At 41.6% G+C, this 23,546-nt stretch overlaps 1 protein-coding gene across 1 annotated transcript; it reads right to left on the bottom strand.

Moving 5' to 3' along the window:
* Nucleotides 1–1,512: 1,512 nt before the first annotated feature.
* GCSAM (germinal center associated signaling and motility) lies at nt 1,513–17,323 on the bottom strand. The gene is made up of 6 exons (XM_086406909.1): nt 17,001–17,323; nt 13,413–13,481; nt 10,508–10,552; nt 9,492–9,538; nt 4,244–4,272; nt 1,513–3,356 (listed from the first exon to the last, which is right to left on the bottom strand). The coding sequence occupies exons 1-6, from the start codon at nt 17,027–17,029 to the stop codon at nt 3,039–3,041; spliced, it is 537 nt and encodes a 178-aa protein (XP_086263035.1). The 5' UTR covers nt 17,030–17,323; the 3' UTR covers nt 1,513–3,038.
* Between the last annotated feature and the right edge of the window lie 6,223 nt (nt 17,324–23,546).

Genomic DNA, 23,546 nt, shown 5'->3' with positions numbered 1-23,546 from the left:
AAAGATTTTTGTATCCTTTTGCTTGTTGGCAAAATTTGTTCGTAATCTGTGGCAGATAATGTACACACATTGAATGAAATCCTCCTGCTTGTGGGTGATGGAGCTGAGCCTCTTACACGCTCAAGTTCACAGATTGAGGAAGAGATGAAACCAGGACTCAAATCATTAATCGTCTGACTCTAGCATGCGCACTCTTTGCCCTAAGCCGCGTTACATCTTGTACTGTATTCTCCGTTACCATGCATGCCTCCTTTTGAAATTGAGTGTATCTCGGCCAAAGGTCGAGTTAGGATTCCATGTGGAAGAATTTTGCTGAAACTAGGAAGTTAGCAGAGGACACGATATTAAGATGTGATTGGCTTAGCTCAAGATCATGGACTGACTGAAACCTCATCAAACCTGTGTTGACACATCCAACCTTAAGTCACTGGATTATCCCAACAGGGCACTTAGCACATTTTAAATAGCAACACTGTTTAACTTTGGTTCACTGGGGAGCCAAAAGGTGATTGAACTCATAATGCATCTACTACTTGTCTCAACAAGCTTCTTACTATTTTAACATCCCTCAAATTAGGACAATGGTTATGGGTTAAATAAAACGGGAAGTTGAGAGCACAGGTGTGCATATAGAAATAGTTTAACTTGCTGATTGTTTTTGCTCTCACCCTAAATTGTGGTTTAATATTTCCATGCCATTTTATTAGCACCAACTCTTATGGTTACACCAAGACCCAAAACACATTTTTGTTTAGTTTATCTATATGATTGTTTAAGAAAAGGGTCTGCAAACTTTTTTTTTTCCCTCTGAAAAGGGCTCCCAAATAAATATTTTTGGCTTTGAAGGACCCGCAGTGTGAATTACAACAATTCAGCTCTCCAGAAGTTGAGAAGCCACAGCGAGTGCATAGATAAATGAGCAGGCTGTGAGCTGCCAAGCTTTTATTTACCAGGATAGCAAGTCAGCCAGATTTGGCCTGTGGGCCATAGTATGCTGACCCTGTTTTAAGGGCTGGGCATAATTCTAGAAACACTAAAAGAAAGAAGAGAAAGTAAATAATTGAGACAGAGGGAGACATGCTCATTAGAGAAGGTGTGTGTGTGTGTGTGTGATTTTTCCAGTGTGACACTTTATTCATAGTTTATACATGACATAGTATATAACACACATACAGTATAGTAGAGCCCTTCTGTGTAGTATATTGGAAGAGCACCAAAGTGGAAGCCAGGAAATCAGGCTCTAGGTAAAGTTCTGCCACTCACTTGCAGCGTTCAGTGAGCTAGTTTATCGTTTCTGGGCCAAAAAAAGATAGTGGAATTAAAGGATCTCCAATGACCTTTCTAGTCTGTCTTTCTCTGATGCTATGATTTTTCCTAAGATTCTAGGGAGAAATACAAAGTTAAAAAATATGGATTAAAGTATATATAAAAATCTGGCCTGGAACTTACCAATTTAACCAACCAAGGCACCAGGGTCAATGAGTCAAAGACACTCTGCAAAGGACACACTTATTATTATTTTTTTAATATACATTTATTTTTTATTATAGTACAGTTGCTTTACAATGTTGTGTCCATTTCTGCTGGACAACGTGAATCAGCTGTATATATACATATATCCCTTCCCTCTTGAGCCTCCTCCCCGCTGCCGTCCCAGCCCTCTAGGTCATCACAGAGCGTCAAGCTGAGCTCCCTGCACTTACAGCAGGGCCCCGCTAGCTATCTGCTTTACACATGGTAGTGTATATATGTCATTATTACTCTCCCAATTCATTCCACTCTCTCCTTCCCCTCCCCCACGGCAAAGGACACTGCTTAGAGGCATGGAGTGAGAGGAATGCCATGGGCACCTACTTGGAAGGTTATAAGCGAGGAGTTGGGTACACAGACATATGTGGAATGAGGTTGCCCTTTGGGTAACATGCTGCTGCTAAGTCGCTTCAGTCGTGTCCGACTCTGTGCAACCCCATAGATGGTAGCCTACCAGGCTCCCCCATCCCTGGGGGCTTTTAATATGAGGGGTGAATCTTCCCTGTGACTTCAGAGCACAATCACACAGACATTTTGTAAGAAGAACCTGAACAAAGGAGCAGGGGACCAGGGAGTCCCTCCCACCACTGAGTAGAATGGCCCATATCCCAAGCCACGTAGAACCAAAGATGGTCACATCCTTCTCAAAGAGTGAGTATTCGGGATAGTTGGGTGATCTTAGGATGTTGGACATCGAGGAGGATTTAGGAGGCTTTGAGGTTTGCAAACCACTTTCTACAGGGACCTCCATTGAAAGAGCTGTTATGTGTGTGTTGGGAGCAGGGGGAGATAAGCTGAAAGTGCTGTCACCCAGACCTGCTTCAACCAAAGTTCCCCACTCACGGGTTTGTTTGCTGGGATTAATTGCTGGAAACAGTGACAGACTTTATTTTCTTGGGCTCCAAAATCACTGCAGAGGGTGACCGCAGCCATGAAATTAAAACACGCTTGCTCCTTGGAAGAAAAGCCATGACAAACCTAGACAGCATATTAAAAAGCAGAGACATTACTTTGCCAACAAAGATCCGTATAGTCAAAGCTATGGTTTTTTCAGTAGTCATGTATGGATGTGAGAGTTGGACCATAAAGAAGGCTGAGTGCCGAGGAATTGATGCCTTTGAATTGTGTCGGAGAAGACTCTTGGGAGTCCCTTGGACTGCAAGGAGATCAAACCAGTCAATCCTACAAGAAATCAATCCTGAATATTCATTGGAGGGACTGATTCTGAGGCTGAAGCTCCAATACTTTGGCCACCTGATACAAAGATCTGACTCATTAGAACAGACCCTGAGGCAGAGAAAGATTGAAGGCAGGAGGAGAAGGGGACGACGGAGGATGAGATGGTTGGATGGCATCACGGACTCAATGGACAAGAGTTTGAACAAGCTCCGGGACATGGTGAGGAACAGGGAACCCTGGCATGCTTCAGTCCATGGAGTGGCAAAGAGTCGAACACGACCGAGTGACTGAGCAACAACAACAAATTAAGTGCTGGTCCAGTCGCTTCATTAGAAATGAGAAAACTGAGCCTGAGAAGGGGGCGCAAGTGGATGTGGCTGTTTCAGGGAGTGAGGGAAGATTCTGTTGGGCATGAGAAGTTCATACTCGTCCTCTGGGGAGGATGGGTGCTTAGGGGTGGAGGGCACACGAAGCAGTGAGTACTCAGTCTCGGTTCCTCCCAGTGATGCTCTGGGCCTTTCAGCCTCCAGGGAAACGTTCTCATAAGATTCCTCAGCAGAGATTCCCGACGGCCTTTTCCCGAGGACGCTGTGATTGATGAGGGTGTAGCACAGATCCTCCGAGGAGCCATGGTCACCATTCTCTTGCTGGGTAAAAGAGAGCCAGCATTAAGACTTGGCCTCTTGTCATTCTCCTTCTACTTCATCTCAACACAGGCTCAGCCTCGGGCAAAGTCTGTCCTCCTTGACCACTTCCCCTTCACCTCTTGTTTATTTTTCTTAAATGGCTGCCCCACCCCAACCACTAGCCCAAGCTGCCAGACTTCCCATGCTACTCAGAGAATTCAGCCTACTCAGGCATGTCCTCTCTTCCCCATGTCTCAGAGTGACCTCCCTATATAATTCCCAAAGTCTCAAGACCGTGAGGGCATCCATCCTTGTATAAGAGAACAATCTAAAGACAGCTTAAAATGCTTGGATTATGATATTTAACCACCCACTCTAGAGATATTTGCATTATTAAAGGAGAATTCACTCAAGAGAAGGTCTCCTTCAGTGAAATTTCAGGAGATAAACAGCAAAACAGCAAGGGACAGGAGAAGGAGTATGGGTTTGGAAGAAAGACTTGTTTTTGATCCATGCTCCTGCCATCTTGTCAGCTGTCTGGCTTTGAGGGAATATCACTTAATCCTTCTATAAAATGGGTAGGAAAATAATAGTACCAATTTTACAGTGTTGTTGTGACAATTACATGAGATGATACATGTGAAGCATTCAGCCCACATAAACTGGCATAAACTGCCTGGCATAAACTAAATGCTCAATAAATATAAGTTCCTTTCAATAAATTGTGCAACCGAAGTGGTCATAGCTTCTGCTACCAGATTCTGCATATGTCCCTGGACTCATAAGCACTGGCATCTAAAGGATTCAATATTAAGGTCATAAGGGGTCTTGGAGGTCTTCTCCTGCTACCTAAAGTGCCTACATTTCTACTGTCATCTCAGAAAAAGTCTCAGAGATGTTTGCATTACCTGGATGGGAGCAGATGACGTTTCTTCATCTGGAGAAAGAAAATACACTTAATGAATTTCAGGTCATGGGGAGATTTCTGGGAGGGGAGAAGAGGGGCACTGAAAGATAAGCAACCAGAAAACCAAGGTACAGCTAGGGTAGCCCTTCTTGGGCTATCCTGATCTTCAACACATCCCTGGGGAGCAACAGGGTCATCTAAACAAGAAACACTCAAAGCTGTGCTGAGAGGCTAAGTGGAAGGAAAGACATTCAGTGGGTTTTGGACAGGAAATCACACGTCCCTCCCTTTCTCACTCCTTTCCTTCTCTGTCCTTCCTTACCCAAAATTCATTGCGTGCCCGGTGGTGGTGATTAGTCAGTCGTGTCTGACTCTTGTGACCCTATGGACTGTAGCCTGCCAGGCTTCTCTGTTCATGGAATTTCCCAGGCAAGAATATAGGAGCAGGTTGCCATTTCCTTCTCCAGGGGATCTTCCCAACCCATGGATTGAACCTGGGTCTCCTGCATTGCAGGTAATCTCTTGCACTGTAGGCAGATTCTTTACTGACTGAGCCACCAGGGCATGCCTACTGTGTACCAAGAATTAGGGAGAAAAAAAATCAGAGACAGATCCTGTCCTCAAGTCGCTCATAGGCTAGCATAGGAGGCAGACAAGGACCTAAGAGAGACCCACAAGGCAGAGGAAGGCTATTTCTGCTATAGGTGACAGGGGATGATGGTGGAGTAGAAGCTGGTGCTCAAGAATAGTTCTACAGAAAAGGAAACTCTCAAACTAAACCATTTTTGAGAACAGTGACAGAAACAAACAAAAGCAGGCCGATTGCTAAAAAGTCAATATACTTAAAACCAGCAGGTTCTGGCCACTCAGCAAAGAGGGAAATACACCAGCTCAGTAAGCAAACAAGAGCATTCAATGGAAGCCTCATGGCATCACTGTACCCTGGAGATAGGTGTGCCCATTTTAAAAAATGAAGATTGTTGAAGGAACTTCTGAAAAAAACATCAAGCATACTAACATTCACATTTTAGGGATCCCTGAAGGAGAAGAGTGACAGAAAGAGGCAGAAAATGTATTTAAAGAAATAATGGCTGAAAACTTACCTAATCTGGGGAGGCAAACAGGTATCCCAGTCCAGGAAGCAACAAGATGAACCCAAAGTGATTCAAACCAAGACATATCATAATTAAAATGGAAAAGTAAGAGAATTTTAAGGCAGCTAGAAAAAATAGGAAGTCACATCAAGGGAGCGCCTATAAGACTATCAGCTGGTTTTTTAGCAGAAACTTTCAAGGAGAGTGGCATGATATATTTAAACTACTGAAAGGAAAAACCTTACAACCCAAGAAAACTCTACCTAGCAAGGTTATTATTCAGAATTGAAGGAAAGGTAAAATTTCCCAGACAAGCAAAAAGTAAAGGAGTTTATCACCACTAGATTGACCTTATAGGCAATATTTAAGGATCTTCTTTAAGCAGAGAAGAAAAGATGATAACTTAAAATAAGATGATATACAAAAGAAAATATCTCACTGGTAAAGGCAAATATATAGCAACGCCATTTATCAGCCACTTAAAAAGCACGTATGAAGCTTAAAAGACCAAAGTAGTAAAATCAACTACAGTAAGAGATTAAGGGATACACAGAATAAAAATGTGAAATATGACGACAAAAACATAACATTTACCACTCCGTAGGTGAGGAGTGGTAAAAATGTGGTGCTTTTAGAATACATTCAAGCTTAAGTGACTATCAGCTTAAAACTAACTGGAGAGATGGATAAATTCCTAGAAACATCCAATCTTCCAAGACTGAATCAGAAAGAAATAGACAATATGAACAGACAAATTAATAGTAAAGAAATTGTATCAGTAATAAAAGAAAATAACTCCCAACAAACAAAAGCCTATGACCGGATGGCCTCACAAGTGAATTTTATCAAACATTTAAAGAAGAGTTAATACCTAGCCTTCTCAAACTAGTCCAGACTATTGAAGATGGAGGAATGTTTCCACATGCATTTTACAAGGTCTGCATTACCCTGATCCATAAACCAGACAAAGATACCACAGGAAGAAATATATAGGCCAATTTCCCTGATGAATATAGATATAAAAATCCTCAACAAAATATTAAGAAACTAAATTCAGTAATACATTAAAAAGATCATATACCATGGTCAAGTGGACTTTATTCCAGGGATGCAAGGATAATTCAATGTACACAAATCAATGTGATACACCACATAAACAAAATGAAAGATAAAAATCATATGATCACCTCAACAGTTACAAACAAAGCATTTGACAAAATTTAACATCCATTTATGATAAAAACTCTCAGTAAACTGAATATAGAGGGAACATACCTCAGTATAATAATGGCCATATATGTCAAGCCCAGAGCTAACATCATGCTCAGTGATGAGAAGTTGAAGTCTTTTCCCTTACGATCAAAAACAATACAAATATGCCCAACACTCACCACTTTTATTCAACATAATACTGGAAGTTTAGCCCCAGCAACCAGAACAGAAAAACAGACAAAGGCATGCAAATTATAAGGGAAAAAATAAAACTATCACTCTTTGCAGATGATATAATATTATATATAGAAAACCCTAAAGATTCTACCAAAAAAACTGTTATAACTAACAGATAAATTCATTATGTTGCAACGATACAAAATTAGCACACAGAAATCTGTTGCATTTCTATACATTAATAGCAAACTATCAGAAATTAAGAAAACAATCCTAGTTACAATTGTATCAAGAATAAAATACCTAGGAATAAATCTAACCTTTGTATTCTGAAAGCTATAAGACATGGATAAAAGAAATTGAAGATGACACACAAAAAATGGAAAGATATACTGTTCTCATGAATTGGAAGAACTGTTTTTCACAGAACTAGAATAAAAGATCCTAAATTTTGTATGAAACCACAAAAGGTACAGAATAGCCAAGCAGTCTTGAGGCAAAAAAACAAAGCTGGAGGTATCATGGTCAGTGATTTCAAACTAGACTATATTACTATACTATGTTGCTGCTGGTTTCCTAGTGACTCAGTGGTAAAGAATCCCCCTGTCATGCAGGAGACCACCTGCAATGCAGGAGATGCGGGTTTGATCCCTGGGTTGTGAAGATCCCTTGGAGAAGGCAATGACAACCAACTCCAGAATTCTTGCCTGGGAGGTCCTATGGACGGAGGAGCCTGGCAGGCTACAGTCCCTGGGGTCCCAAGAGTTGGACAGTACCTAGCACTAAAACCACTACCAACAGGCTATTGATATAGTAGTACTATGGTACTAATATTAATATGATACTATCATTCTGGCTGTTATTAAAAAGACAACAAATAACACTTGTTGTCAAGGATGTGGAGAAATGGGAATCTTTTTGCACTGTTGGTGGGATTGTAAATTGCTGCAGTGTCTATGGAAAACAGTATGGAGTTTCCTAAAAAAATTAAATATGCAACTACCATACAAGGACTTCCCTGATGGCTCAGAGGGTAAAGCGTCTGTCTGCAATGCAGGAGACCTGGGTTTGATCCCTGTGTCTGGAAGATCCCCACTGAAGAAGGAACTGGCAACTCACTCCAGTACTATTGCCTGGAAAATCCCATGGACAGAGGAGCCTGGTAGGCTACAGTCCATGGGGTCGCAAAGAGTCGGACACAACTGAGCAACTTCACTTCACTATCATACTATCCAGAAATTCCACTTCTGAGTATTGATATGAATAAAACAAAAGTGTTAATTTGAAAAGATATATGCACCCCAAAGTTCATTGCAGCATTATTCACAAAAGCCAAGATAGGGAAGCAACCTAAGTATTCCTCGATAGATGAATGGATGAGGAAGATGTGGTATATGTATATGCAAGGAAATATTACTCAGCCATAAAAAGAATGGAATTTTGCCATTTGCAACAACATGGATGAATCTAGATGCCATTATGCTGAGTGAAGTCAAAGAGAGAAAAATATCATATGATTTCATTCGTATGTAGATCTAGAAATAAAAACAAATGAAGAAACACCATAAAACAGAAACAGACTCATAGATTCAGAGAACAAACTGGTGGTTACCAGAGGGAAGCAGGTGGGGGTACGAGCTAGTAGGTAACAGAACTTAAAAGGTACAAACATCCAATTATAAATAAGGCATGAGGACATACTGTGCAGTATAGGGAATACTGTGACTAGAACTATAGCATTAATAGTTCTGTATGGTGACAGAGAGGAACTAGATCATCTTGATGTGTAAAAATAAATGCAACTGAAACTAAAGCGGTGTTGTAAGTCAACAACTTCAATAGAATTTTAAAAAAAGTGTCTGTGAGTTTTGGCATTAGAGGTCTTATTTCTACCATTAGAGGTCGATTCCTATTTCTGTTTTGCTTTGATTGAGACTGGGGTTTCCTGACACCCGCAGCTCCCCTGGGTGAAGTGCTTAGAGGTGGGAGGGCTGTACTATTTTTTTTTTACACACCTACAGGGCTCGTTTTTAAAATTCAAGGTGAATGAACCAGGCTCTCCTCTTTAAACCCAGGAAGGCAAAAGCAAAACTCATTTCCTTTTCTTCTTTAGAAACACTGTGGCCTTGTCCTCCTGCCTGTACTTTGTCCCCCCGTCCCCAATCTCCCAGTTAGATGGGACACCAGTCATTCACCGCCCTCTCCTTCGAATGCTTTCGTTTCCTTCATTGCAACCCTGCTTCCATCACCACTGGGTCCCTGGGTGGTCTTCCAGCATCCATTTATGCCACTCTCTACTATTATCCGTTCTCTGAACAGAAGACTGGGTGACGTCTTTAATGCAAATATGATCATACTTGGCCCTTGTTTAAAGCCATTCAGCACCTCCTGTAACTCTCAAGATGAAAAGATCCTAACAAGAAACTTGATCCCAAGGTCCTGCTCCTCCTGCGTGTGCTCTGTGCCTGCACTGGCCTCCTTGCAGTTTCTTACAGGTGCCTTGTGCCTCCACTTTTGGCTTTTATTGTTCCCATTTAACTCCTTCAGCCAGCAGACCTCAGGAGATATTGGAAGGCTATGGAGATCAACAAGTCAGTTCTTCCCTCAGTGAGCTCCTGGTTCGGTGGAGATAGACATGCAATTGGACAATCGGCAGCAAATGTGTAAGTATTATACCTGATGTATGCCCAAGGTGCTTTGGGAGCAGAGGGAAGAAGAAAAGCTAAGTCTGTCAAAAGTAAAAATGATGTGAAAGCAATGACTTACTTTGCTTTCGGGAATCTTGTCTTGCTTCAAAAATGTGTATTTTTTTCCTGTAAAAGAAAAAGAAAATAAATTGGTTGTTTTATTATTCAGAAACTCTCAAAGGGAGTTATACTCAACTATAAAAGCTCATGTTTAATTCATTTGTTTAAGTTATAAGGCTTTTATAACACCTCCTTCAGCCAGAGAAATAAGAGGATAGGAAAAAAGGAAAACTGGAAACAAGACTGAGTAGGAATCTACTCCTTTGTGTTTCTCTCTCTCCCTCTTTTACCTCCCTTCTCCCTTTTCTCAGGCTGGTATGGAATTGACTTATAAGTAGAGAACTATGGTGATGATGTAGGTAACATTTTTGGAGTTTTCTTTCCTGACAAAATATCAATTTCTCTTATATTAAGGAGCCATTGTTATATACAATCTCAACCTCAGTCTCAATCTGTGATATCCAAACAAACAATCAAGCCAGCAAGCCAACACCTCCCACACGAGCCCTCAGAAAAACACAGTGTAAATATCATGGCAGCCAGTTATCATCCCAGGGAACAAGGGCAACATCTGCTCAAAGGAGAATGACCATACGTCCTGGTTTGCATAGACAGTTTAGTTATGTCATTATCAATCACTTAGTGACCCTAAACTATTTTTAGCCTCCTTTTCATTTGCAGAAGTTTTCTGGTTTGGACAATGAATTATACACCATCCTGGCTATGCCTTCTCTGTGCCTCTGTCCCAGGAGCTCGCTGGGATGTGCAGTGTGATTAAGGGGCTTCTCTACTTCGGTAGCCAGTTTCATCCTTGCTTCTGAGGCTTTCCCATTTAAAGGGTGTGTAACCACCCATAAGACTATTGTTCCTGTTTCTCACCAAACTTGAAGTGTGGTTTTCTCTGACTGACTCTCAGATGTTAGTGCCTGCTTCCACTGTGGCCACAGACAGTGGGAAATTCACAGGTAACTTACAGCAAACACCACAGTGAAACTACACTTACAGAAAATAACCCCTGAAGAGTTCTCCACTCACCACGGAAGGCAGAAACACGCTTCAGCGATGTGGCAGTCCGAGCATCTAAAATACCCAAGAAATGATACATATCACAAGTTTAGTTTCTGCAACTTTGTTACAGTGACTCCCTTCCCTTTGTCATTTCTGTGGAAGAGTGTTTTTTCCCCTCCCCCAAGAGACTATTCATTCTAGGTGACTTGGACACATCTATCATGCCTTCATCCTCGCATGACACTAACTGGACCTTTGGAAATATGACCTTATCAACTCTTAATCAGAGAAGGAACTTGCTGTTGTGTTCCTAGCAAAGGTTTGCTCATCCCCAGTTCCAGTAATTTATGTGGCCTCTTGTGAGGAAGGGTACACAGTTATCCCCAGGAAGTCTAAGTAAAAGTGTGTGGACATTTTAGAAATTTCTTCTAGGCATGGATTAGGCAATATTTACATAGGCTCCTGCTGCACTCTGAACTTCTCCTATTTATACTCCTATTTAAATTAATTCAATATTAATTTATATTAATATTTAATATATTTATTAATTTTGAGACTTTATTTTCTTGGGCTCCAAAATCACTGCAGATGGTACCTGCAGCCATGAAATTAAAACACTCTTGCTCCTTGGAAGAAAAGCTATGCCCAACCTAAACAGCATATTAAAAAGCAGAGACATTACGTTGCCGACAAAGGTCCATCTAGTCAAAGCTATGGTTTTTCCAGCAGTCATGTTTGGATGTAAGAGTTGAGCTATAAAGAAAGCTGAGCACCGAAGAACTGATGCTTTTGAACTGTGGTGTTGGAGAAGACTCTTGAGAGTCCCTTGGACTGCAAGGAGATCAAACCAGTCCGTCCTAAAGGACATCAGCCCTGAATATTCATCGGAAGGACTGATGCTGAAGCTGAAACTTGGGTTGTTTGGCCACCTGATGTGAAGAATGGACTCATTGGAAAAGACCCTGATGCTGGAAGAGATTGAAGGCAGGAGGAGAAGAGGATGACAGAGGATAAGATGGTTGGATGGCATCACTGACTTGATGGACATTAGTTTGAGCAAGCTCCGAGAGCTGGTGATGGACAGGGAAGTGTGGCATGCTGCAGTCCATGGGGTCACAAAGAGTCGGACATGACTGAGTGACTGAACTACTGTATTAACATTTGTCTGCTCATTGGTCTATATCTTACACTAGAACATGAATGTCACAAGGTCAGGGATCATATTTGTCTGTTCATCATGGCACAGATTGCCAGCATATGCTACAGTGTCTGGCACATAGTAAATATATTTTCAATAAGTATGTGATAAATGAAGGAGTAGCTAAGAACAGAGCAACTCTAACTGGCTCAGATCATCAGATCTGCCTTACTGACCCCAAGGTAGCTATATAAGGGCTTCCCTGGTGGCTCAGTGGTAAAGAATCCACATGCCGGTGCAGGTGACTGGGGTTCAATCCCTGGGTTGGGAAGATCCCCTGGTGAAGGAAATGACAACTCACTTCAGTGTTCTTGCCTAGAATGCAAAAATATATTGCCCTAAGTGTAAGGATCAAATAAAGTTAAATATGGACAAAAGCTATTTTTAAACTGGTTATTTCCCCCAGTCAACTTTTCTGCAATGTATTTTTGCATTTCAGTTTGGAGTTTTGGTCTAGGCTAGGTTCAGACAACCTCCTCTGAAACCAGATGAATCTCTACAATGTGGGCTGGTGGTGGTTTAGTCACTAAGTCGTGTCTGACTCCTGCAACGCCATGGACTATAGCCTGCCAGACTCCTCTGTTCATGGAATTCCCCAGCCAAGAATACTGTGTGGGTTGCTATTTCCTTCTCCAGGGGATCTTCCCAAGCCAGGGATCAAACCTGGTTCTCATGCATTGCAGGCGAATTCTTTACCAAATGAGCCATGTGGGAAGTCCTACAATGTGGGCTACGTGCTAGCAATTCCAGGTTCCTCTCTCTTAACACAAAGCTTCCCTAGCCCCTGAAGTCTGCCCAGTTTCTCCCTCCTTATAATGCCCATGGCCCTACTTGTCTGTTTCATCATTTGGACTGATTACTTTAGCATGTGTCCAGTGATATACACCAAATATATGAGCCTTTGTTTGTACTGAAGAAAAACATCCTTTTTAGGGGGGGGTGCCTATGTAGGCTTTGACTGTGCAGTGGCTTTTTCAAAAGCTTCTCCTGAAACCATGGGAAAAGTGCAGATAACTCTTCAAGCCACTGAACAACTGGCTCTACCATACTTTGGGATTCTTGGATTCAGGGACACTCATTTCATATTTTAGTGATTCCTTGACACTCAAAAGTCCTGGTCAGGGGATTTCCCTAGAGGTCCAGTGGCTAAGACTCTGTGATCCCAACACAGGGGGCCCAGGTTCAATCTTTGACCAGGGAACTAGATCCCACACGCCACAACTAATAGTTTGCATACCGCAACCAAGACTTAACAAAGCCAAATAAATAAAATTAAGGGGAGAAAAAGACCCGATCAGAAGGGACTGATGAGGAAGACTGCATTTAAGAGCATCATGGTAATCACAAGTGTCTCTCGCCACAAAACTTTCAACAACTGTAGCCATGTGGGGAATGTGGTTACCTCAGAAATAGAAACTCAGAGCTTAAAATGAAATGGCAAGAATGGGGCTGGAGAAGAAAGGGACATAAGATTAACAGATAAAGAGACAACAGGAAATAAGGGTCTTCTTTCCAGTTCTATGGGCTATACAGGTTCCCAGCAAAATGCCTCATCTCCTGTCTAAAGGTTCAGAGTGTTTTTGTCTTTTGTCTTGTCTTTGCATTTACTATTGTTACAACTGCTGTTGGGTTGAAGCAAGGTCTTCCATTCTGGGGTGTGTGCAGCCCAAGACCTAACACACTTCATTCTTCACAGGTAAAGCCTGGGAGAATTGCTGTTGGATTTGGTCTCACCTGGATATTCTCAGTTTGGGGCTTTGACTTCTCAGGTTCCAGGGTGTCTCTTGAGTGTTCTGCTGCCACCTGAAACTCAGCATATCAAGAATGAGCTAAGTCTTTGCTCTCCAGGCTTCCCACCTTGCTTGATAATTTTTCCAGCTTTCCTCACTTCTGCTACTTGTGGGTAAAACCCCGGCATTGCCTCGGCTTTCTCTTGTTGCCCTTCCATTTGTTAATGGAACACCCCAATCGGTCCTTGACTCGACCTCTTCTCCACTGCCCCTGCAACAGCTCCCCCCCGCCAATTTTCTCCAACAACTGCTGTACATAACCAGGCCCCAATCATTTGTTCCCAAACATCCAGGCATCCTTATGACCATGAGAATGTCAGTGCACAGAGAGGCCTGTCTGCTCAGCTCAGTTTCAGGGACTGCACTCAGGAACTGAGAAGGGCCCAGGCCTTGTCTCATGTACACTGCAGTTTTCACAAGAAGTACCGAGGCAGAGAGCACACAATAAAAGGGAAGGAAAGAATGAAATAAAGAAAAGAAATTGACTCAAGGTTTGGGTTGGGTTTCTGTGTAACTGTCCTTTGATTTGTGGGGAGTGTGGGGTATAGAGAAAAAGAAACTAGACATTAAGCACAATTTACTATGTGCTTACTATATATATAGGCACACGAACTATAAATACTACTTGTTTTTATATATACATTACTTACTGTGCATAGTACTTATTAAGTGTAAGTAACAGATACATTTTCTATGTTACATTTCATTTAATCCCAGAATAAATCCATGAGGTAGACATTATGAGTCTATGTCTTGTCCATGAAGAAACTGAGATGAAAAAGCTTATGCAACTTGTCTGAGGACAGATAAATGAGAGTAAGTGGGAAAACTGAGTTTACTTCTGGCAGACTCATCCTCTGAGACTCTGAACTCCTTTCATGAAGGGAATTGGTGCCATTCTGCCTGAGGAGGGGGAATTTCCTGGATTTTTGTAACAATTTTGATCTGGAGAGAAAAGGTGGAGTGTGCTGATTGGATGATAACCAGGCAGTAAGGGTGAAGTTGAAAATCAGATCCAAGTAAATATGACTTTTGAGTATATTAAGGGAGATATTTTCAATCAGTATAAAAATGAAGATTCTGGGCCAACTGAGTAATTATGTGGAAAAATATGTATTTCTATCTGACATCATATAATAAGTGTATGATGCTAAAATGTAAGGCAATAAAACTATGAAAATTATACTGTGGATCTGTCTTATCTTGGGATGAGGAAATAATTTAAAGCATAAATTGGTAGAAAGCAAAAAGCTTTCTAGATTTAATGCAATTATGTTTAAATATATAAGAATAACAAAAATTCTGTATAACACAAGACACATGGACTGGAAAAATAATTTTTTTGTAATATTTATGAAAAAATGCTCATTTCTTCAAGTAAAAATATCTTTTACAATAAATAAAAGAAAGTAGACCAAAATCCAAAACAAAAATTGGCAGAAGGCATACTAGCCCTTCATAGATGAAGAAATACAAATCTCTGATAAATAAAGACAGTAAAATAAAGATAACACTTCTAATGTTGTAAGTAGTTCTTCAATTTTCCAGTTTACTTTTTTTGTTTATATTTTATTTATTCTCCAATTTCTTCTACAATAAACATGTATTAATGTCACAATCCTTCGCCGTCTTACCAAGGGTCTAAAGAACAAAATTAGAGATGTAACATCAATCTTAACTTTCTGTCCATCATATCGGTATTTTATTTTATTTTTATTTTCAAGACATTTATTTAGGTTTACAAGCATTCATTCAGCATTTATTGAGTGCTTCTTCTATGTCAGAAACAATGTTAGAAAACACAAATTCAAAGATGAATAAGAAACAGTCTCTACTTTTGACGACCTCACGTCTAGACATAAAAATAGGGATTTATAATCAGATAGAAGAATGCAAGAGTTTCAGATTGACAAAGGGTTGGGAGTATCTGGAGAGAAGTCCTAGAAAACACTGACCCTCATGGAGGGCCAGGAGACATTCCATGGCTTTGCTAAGACTCCTTTTGCCAGGTAGCTTTTTGGATCCTACGTTCAAGATCTCAGTAGCATGAACTGAGCTCTGGGACACCAAACATAATCCTGTAAAGACCACCCTCCACCTCCCCAGCTAACTGATTTTCACCATCTCACTTTGTACTGGAGGGACTCCTTTGTTTAGAGTGATACTAATTTTTACAGTAAAAGAAAAAGGAAGAAAGTGAAGTCGCTCAGTCATGTCTGACTCTTGGCGACCCCATGGACTGTAGCCTACAAGGTTCCTCCATCCATGGAATTTTCCGGGCAAGAGTGCTAGAGTAGGTTGCCGTTTCCTTCTCCAAGGGATCTTCCCAACCCAGGGATCGAACTCAGGTCTCCAGCATTGCAAGCAGTCAATTTTACCATCTGCGCCACCAAGGAAGCCATTTTTATAGTGGCTGCTGTTAATGAAGGTGATAGTCAAACTAACTAGTATCTCTTAGTTACTGAACCTGACTGTGTACTATGAGTTTGAGCAAGCTCTGGGAGTTGGTGATGAACAGAGAAACTTGACATACTGCAGTCCAAGGGGTCACAAAGAGTTGGACACGACTGAGCGACTGAACTAAACTGAACTGACATACCAGGTACCGTGCTAGCATCACACACACTAGAATCCTCCAAAGTAAGTACTGTGCTACTAATTCCATTTAAAATAATGAAACTAAGGTTTAGAAAAGTTAAGCCAAGTTCCCTACCAATTTCAATGTCCCCTGCTCACCCATTGCAAGGATTGTATACCAGCTAAGGTCTTTTACTATCAGAAAGCTTGCTGTTTCAAGCTTTGAAGTGAAGAGAAGTGAAAGTCACTCAGTCGTGTCTGACTCTTTGCAACCCCATGGACTGTAGCCTGCCAGGCTCCTCTGTCCATGACATTCTCCAGGCAAGAGTACTGGAGTGGGTAGCTGTTCCCTTTTCCAGGAGATCTTCTCAGCCCAGAGATCAAAACCAGGTCTTCCAAATTGCAGGCAGATTCTTTACTGTCTGAGCCACTAGGGAAGCCCAAGAATACTGGTGTGGGTGGTCAGGTCTGTAGCACTGCAGGCGAATTCTTTACCATTTGAACTGCCAGAGAAGCCCAAGAATACTGGAGTGGGTAGCCTATCCCTTCTCCAGAGAATTTTCCTGACCCAGGAATCAGGCTGAGGTCTCCTTCATTGCAGGCCAGCCGAGCTACCAGGGTGGTGGTGTTTTTATGCTGTTTGTGGGGCATTAAGAGCTCAAAAGAGTATCCCCTTCCTGCCCCAGAAAGTTGCTCTGTTTCTTAGAGTAGCCTGCACAGAACTTCCTTGATAAAGTCCTGCCTTTCAGCTGTTCTGCACCGGTGGTTACTATGATTCTGGGAAGAAGGCCAACCAATAAGGAACTGAACATGATCCCTGGCATGTAGTAGGCACTTCATTCTTGTCAATCCCTTACCTGGTTGCCTTCTCCCAAAGAGCAAACCTCTTTTTCTCTTTCTGGCCCTGTTGCCCCAACCCATCTCTCCTGCTCCCCCTTAGGGAGTCTGGACTCACCTGTCTTCCCTTGGCAGCAAGTTCCCCATCCTCTCAGTCCTCTTGGCACCCTCCCCTCGGCAGGCTGCTCCTGACTTAGAGACGGGGGCTGCGTTGCTCTGGCCACCAGGGCAGAGGGAGCTGAGGGGAATGTATCCTCTGAGGAGGGGAGGAGGAGCCCCCGGGGGAGGAGATTCAGAAGTGCACACAGGCACAGCTTCCTAAAATGTCAGAGGCTGAACGAACCCAGTTATTACTTTTAACCAGAAGCCGTTAGTCAGTGAGGGTTTTGAAAGAATGGGGAAGCCCCTTCTGCAATTGTAAACAGGTCATAAGGGCTTTTCACTTCAGATGCCTAAGCTTATTAAACCACTTTGTAGTAGTCCTAGAAACATCAGAAGGAGAACTTTGTTTTAAAACAAAAAAGCTTAAAAATCAAGTCATAGACCAGTAGAAAAATATTAGCAAAACATACATCTGATAAAAAGATTTTTATCCAAAGCATGCAAAGAACTCTCAAGACTCCCTAGGAATAGCCGCTACTGCTGCTTCAGTCGTGTCCGACTCTGTGCGACCCCATAGACGGCAGCCCACCAGGCTCCCCCGTCCCTGGGATTCTCCAGGCAAGAACACTGGAGTGGGTTGCCGTTTACTTCTCCAATGCATGAAAGTGAAAAGTGAAAGTGAAGTCGCTCAGTTGTGTCTGACTCTTAGCGACCCCATGAACTGCAGCCTACCAGGCTCCTCCATCCATGGGATTTTCCAGGCAAAAGTACTGGAGTGGGGTGCCATTGCCTTCTCCCCATAGGAAGAGAACAAACATGAAATAAGATGGGCAAAATATTTGAAAAGATTTTCATCAAAGAAAATATTCAGATGGCAAACAAATTCATGAAAAGATGAACATCATAGTCATTGCGGGTGTAATGATTTAAACCAAAACCACAAAGCAATACTTTTGCACACCTATTAGACAGCCTAACAGTTGAAAATGAAAGCAAAAACTGATAACTATTAACTGCTGACAAGGAAAACAGAACATCTGGAAGTCTCACGTATTGCTGATGGGAATGCAAAATGTTTCAGCCTCTTTGGAAAACAGTATGGCATAGCCTTACCATACAACCTAGCTCCTAGGCATTAACCCAAATGAAATAAGAAATCAAGAACTCTAAGAATTTGTATGCATATGTTTATAGCTTCTTTCCTCATAATTGCCAAATAAAACCAAACCCTGGAAATAACCCAAATAATCTCAAGTAGTAAATGTCTAAACAAACCATGTCACATTCACACAATGGGCTTTGGCCCAGTAATAAAAAGGAATGGGCTACTAATATTATACTTTAGGGGACGACAGAGGATGAGATTGTTCGATGAAATCACTGACTTAGTGGACTTGAGTTTGAATAACTCTGGGAGATAGTGAAGGACAGGGAAGCCTGACATGCTGCAGTCCATGGGATCACAGAGAGTCAGACATGACTTAGGGACTGAATAACAGCAACTAACATATACAACAACATGGACGAATCTCAAGAGAATGAGTGGAAGAATCCAGTCTTAAAGCCTATCTTTTGTGACATTCAAGATGAGGCAAAACTGTAGGGACAGAAAACACACCAGTGGTGCCCAGGAAAAGGAGTAGGAGAAGGTTTGAACTTCTGGGACCAGGGAATTTTTTTGTTGCTGTTCTGTATCTTGTGGTGGTGGAGGCATGACTGTATGCATTTCTCATGATTCCCAGAGCTGTATACCCCAAGTGTGCATTTTGCTGCTGCTGCTAAGTCGCTTCAGTCGTGTCCGACTCTGTGCGACCCCATAGATGGCAGCCCACCAGGCTCCCCCGTCCCTGGGATTCTCCAGGCAAGAACACTGGAGTGGGTTGCCATTTCCTTCTCCAATGCATGAGAGTAAAAAGTGAAAGTGAAGTCGCTCAGTCGTGTCCAACCCTCAGCGACCCCATGGACTGCAGCCTTCCAGGTTCCTCTGTCCATGGGATTCTCCAGGCAAGGGTACTGGAGTGGGGTGCCATTGCCTTCTCCAGGGGATCTTCCCGACCCAGGGATCAAACCCAGGTCTCCCGCATTGTAGACAGACGCTTTACTGTTTGAGCCACCAGGGAAGTCTGGAAATCTCCTTAGTGGATAGCCAATGATCCTCATTACATTCTGGTTTAATATTTATTCAATATGCCAGCTTTCCCAGAGCACAGAGTACCTTATTCTTGATCTCCACCTTGAACTCCTTTCAGGGTGTGTTGAAGGTCAGCAACTGCAGTGGCTAATGACTCAATCCTTGCATAACCAGAAGGCGAATGACTTTTAGTTGGCGCTTTCAACTCCAGTCTGACTTTAGCTGCCAAGGCAGGTTAGAGGCCTTTTGGATAACAGTGATTCTTTGAACTTTTCAGTCTCAAAAAACTAGATGGTATAAATCTAGCTCTAGGTAGTCCTTTTTAGACTTTGTGATTAGAGATAGAAGCTGGGAAAGCTATTTATGCTAAGCAAAATAATTTTGGAACATTTTATTACAGGAAAAGATCTGGTTTATTTAAGAATGCTTGTAGAGTCAGGAATATAATAGTTTAGTTAAGACTTCACCATTCTTCCTTCAAAAAGTCTCATAGAGAGAGTGAAGGCTGTGTGATGGGTTAATACTGAGACGTCTTCCTGAGTACAGTTTTCTATTTACTTTTGGGTACAGAATATGAGTTGATTAGGAGTCCTGGCTAATGTCAGAGAGTTATGTGTTCGAAAACTATGACTGTTAATTGCTATTATTCCTCATTAAGGAGTTTTTAGCTGTTTTTATTTTTTAAAATTTTGTTGCAATGTAGTTGATTTACAATGTGTTATATTCTGCTATACAGCAAAGTGACTCAGTTATACACACATATCTCTTTTTTCATGAATTACTTTTATTTGGTTGCACTGGGTCTTAGTTGTGGCATGCAGGGTCTAGTTCCCTGACCAGAGATGGAACCCAGACCCCCTGCATTGGGACCCCAGAGTCTTAACCACTGGACCACCAGGGAAGTCCCATGTGTATATAAATATATCCTTTTTCATCTTCTCCTCCATTATGGTTTATCACATGATACAGAATATAGTTGCCTGTGCTATATAGTAAGACCTTATATTTTCTTTATTCATCTGTGGATGGACATTTAGGTTGTTTCCGTATTTCTTGTTTATTGCAAATAGAGCTACTATGAACATAGGGGTGCATATATCTTTTTGAGTTATAGTTTTGTCTGGGTATTTGCCCAGGAGTGGACTTGCTGGATCACGTGGCAACTCTATTTTTAGTTTTTCTAGAAACCTCTGTACTGTTTTCCATTGTAGCTGCACCAATTTATATTCCCACTAACAGTGTAAGAGGGTTCCTTTTTCTCTGCACCTTCTGCTTTTGTCATTTGCAGACATTTTAATGATGGCAATTCTAGTTTTTAAAAGGAGGCAGTAACACAGTTCCAATCCCTCTAAGTGAATTTGGGGCTGGAATTTTGCTGTCTGGTGAAGGGGTGTTAGCATATGACTTCCTGGTGGCAATAATACCACTAACGATTATTTTAATAATAAGGGAATGGTTTAGACACAAAATGGGAACTTTTTCAGTTCAATGAGAGGGCTCCTACAATGTACCCAAGCTGGTGGATGGTATAGGACTCTTCCTTGTCATTGTTTGGACTATTTTTTCAGAATGAATGACCCTTGGGAAGAATGTTGTTTTTTCTGCAAAGTTTCCTATTTTTCATTAGTAATACTAACATGGAATATGGAAAATTAAGTTATATACATGGCGAAAAAATACAAACTAGGCTTAAGCACTGTAAAAGTTAAAAAGTAAGCCACAAGTAAAGTCCCAAGTGTGAAAAGACCAAATAAAGCCCTTGTCTGAAAATATTAAAGGCAGACATGTAGGTTTCCTCTGAGAAGTCTAGGGGAGATGAGCTCTAAGCGTCCTTCTCAGTCCAAAACCTGCATTACATTCTTTCTGGTGAAGGAGGAGTTCTGGGCACACACCCATCATATGATGCTGAGCAGGGTGGGTATACACCTTGCAAGGTACTGAGTTTATTTCACATCTCAGTGCCTTGTGCAGGCTTATTTCTCCACGTGGAGATGTTTACACTCAAGGACATGTTTCTAGTCAGACACTGACAATGACTAATATTTATGGAGTATATCCTTCTCTTCTCCAATGGCTTCAGTTCAGTTCAGTTCAGTCACTCAGTCGTGTCCGACTCTTTGCGACCTCATGAATCACAGCACGCCAAGCCTCCCTGTCCATCACCAACTCCTGGAGTTCACTCAGACTCACGCCCGTTGAGTCAGTGATGCCATCCAGCCATCTCATCCTCTGTTGTCCCCACCTCCTCCTGCCCCCAATCCTTCCCAGCATCAGAGTCTTTTCCAATGAGTCAACTCTTCGCATGAGGTGGCCAAAGTACTGGAGTTTCAGCTTTAGCATCATTCCTTCCAAAGAACACCCAGGGCTGATCTTCTTCAGAATGGACTGGTTGGATCTCCTTGCTGTCCAAGGAACTCTCAAGAGTCTTCTCCAACACCACAGTTCAAAAACATCAATTCTTTGGCGCTCAGCTTTCTTCATAGTCCAACTCTCACATCCATACATGACCACTGGAAAAACCATAGCCTTGACTAGACGGACCTTTGTTGGCAAAGTAATGTCTCTGCTTTTGAATATGCTATCTAGGTTGGTCATAACTTTCCTTCCAAGGAGTAAGCATCTTTTAATTTCATGGCTGCAGTCACCATCTGCAGTGATTTTAGATTTCCAAAATAAAACCTAGAGAACTTAAAAAACATTGTAAATTATTCTGAATTCATTCGGGGGATAGAAGTCCAAACGTCCTCACGTCTAGCTGTGACTTTGAGTAATTTTCTGAATTCTTTAAGCTCCATTACTAGTGCCTACCACCCACAGTTTGTGTAGTGATTGCCCAAGCTGAAATGAGGGCAAAGCTCTCAGAAGAGTATCCAGTGCACACTACTCTCACTTCCAGTGGTGACTACTGTTGGACAGCCCTTCTCCTTCCTGGTGTCTGGTTCCAGATCAAGGGTTTCACTCTCTGCTGCCTTAACATTTCTGGCCTGTCACTACCTCCTCATTCATTCTGCCGAGGTGGAGTGGCTTATCAGGTTGAATTTGGAAGCAGAATCTGGATGTTCATATTTGACCCCTTCTTTCTGATTTTTTTTGGGAGAGATCTCACCTTTAGAAACCTTAGTTTTTGCTGTTCTCAGCTATGTAGTAAGCTTAATGACAAATGCTCACAGTAGTAAAACTGTCCAAATCTGGGGTCAAAAGGCAACCATGTATTGTAAGTCAACTCAGTCACTAATAAAGAGGTGTGTGTGGGGAGGGCAGGGTGGGATATGTGTGTTTTAAGTTCTAATTGCCTCAATCCTTTGTCTTAATTTTCACTTGGTTTAGAATTCAGGAAAGGGTACTCATTAATAAGATCCTTATGGTATTATGCTAAGTGAAATAAGTCAGACAGAGAAAGGCAAATACTTATAACTTATATGTGGAATCTAAAAGTAAAATGAGCTAGTGACTATAAAAAAAAAAAAAGGAAACTGACTCTCAGATATAGAGAACAAAGCAGTGGTTACCAGTGAGGTGGGGGAGAGGGGAGGGACAATATAGGGGTAGGGGCCTAAAAGATACAAACTATTATGTTTAAAAATAAATAAGCTACAATACAGGAAGTGTATCCAACATTTTATAATAACTAAAAATGAAATATAACCTTAAAAATTGTGAATTACTATGATGTACACCTGTAACATATAATATCGTACATCAACTACACCTCAGTAATAAAAAAAGTCCTTCAGATATTAAAATAGCTGTCATGTAACTAGCACTGGAATGAAACTTGTTGAGGTTAGTTTTGGAGAGAAGTGATAGCAGTTTTTCTTTTTTTTTAAATTTCTGGTTGTACTGGGTCTTCGTTGCTGCACGTGGGCTTTCTCTAGTTGCAGTGTGCAGGCTTTTCCTTGTGATGGCTTTTCTTGTGGAACACAGGCTCTAGGGCTCACAGGCTTTAGTAGCTGGGGTGCGTGGGCTTAACTGCCTTGTGGCATGGGGAATCTTCCCAGACCAGGAATTGACCCCACGTCCTCTGCATTGGCAGGTAGATTCTTAATCACTGGACCACCTGAGAAGCCTAATAGCAGTTTGATTTGACTTCCCAACAGCAACAAACCAAACTTTCTCCTCCACAAGCACATTTTATGAATGGAATCTCTACACTTGGCTTCTTTGAAAAATGTGCCTACCACCAGCAAGAACAAAGTTTGGAATAACATTTCCCAAATCCTGGGTGGAGGCATGATCCTGAAGATATATATTTAAATTTTTATTAATTCTTCAGGTACTTATTTAGGACCTACCATACTGGAGGTGTATATGGTACAATCGCTAATCGTAGACTTGTTTTCAAATTTATGCTCTGCCTCTTACTAGCTATGAGGTTTTCCACAAAGTACTGAATTCACTCTTTACTCATCTGTAAATTGGAAATAATAGTAC

The sequence above is a fragment of the Bos grunniens genome, chromosome 1 (genome assembly GCF_055505025.1).
Source record: "Bos grunniens cultivar Pamir isolate PY7600 chromosome 1, Bosgru_T2T1.0, whole genome shotgun sequence".
NCBI lineage: Eukaryota > Metazoa > Chordata > Mammalia > Artiodactyla > Bovidae > Bos > Bos grunniens.
The sequence above is the reverse complement of the archived record's forward strand: the minus strand, read 5'-3'. Positions and strand labels throughout refer to the sequence as shown.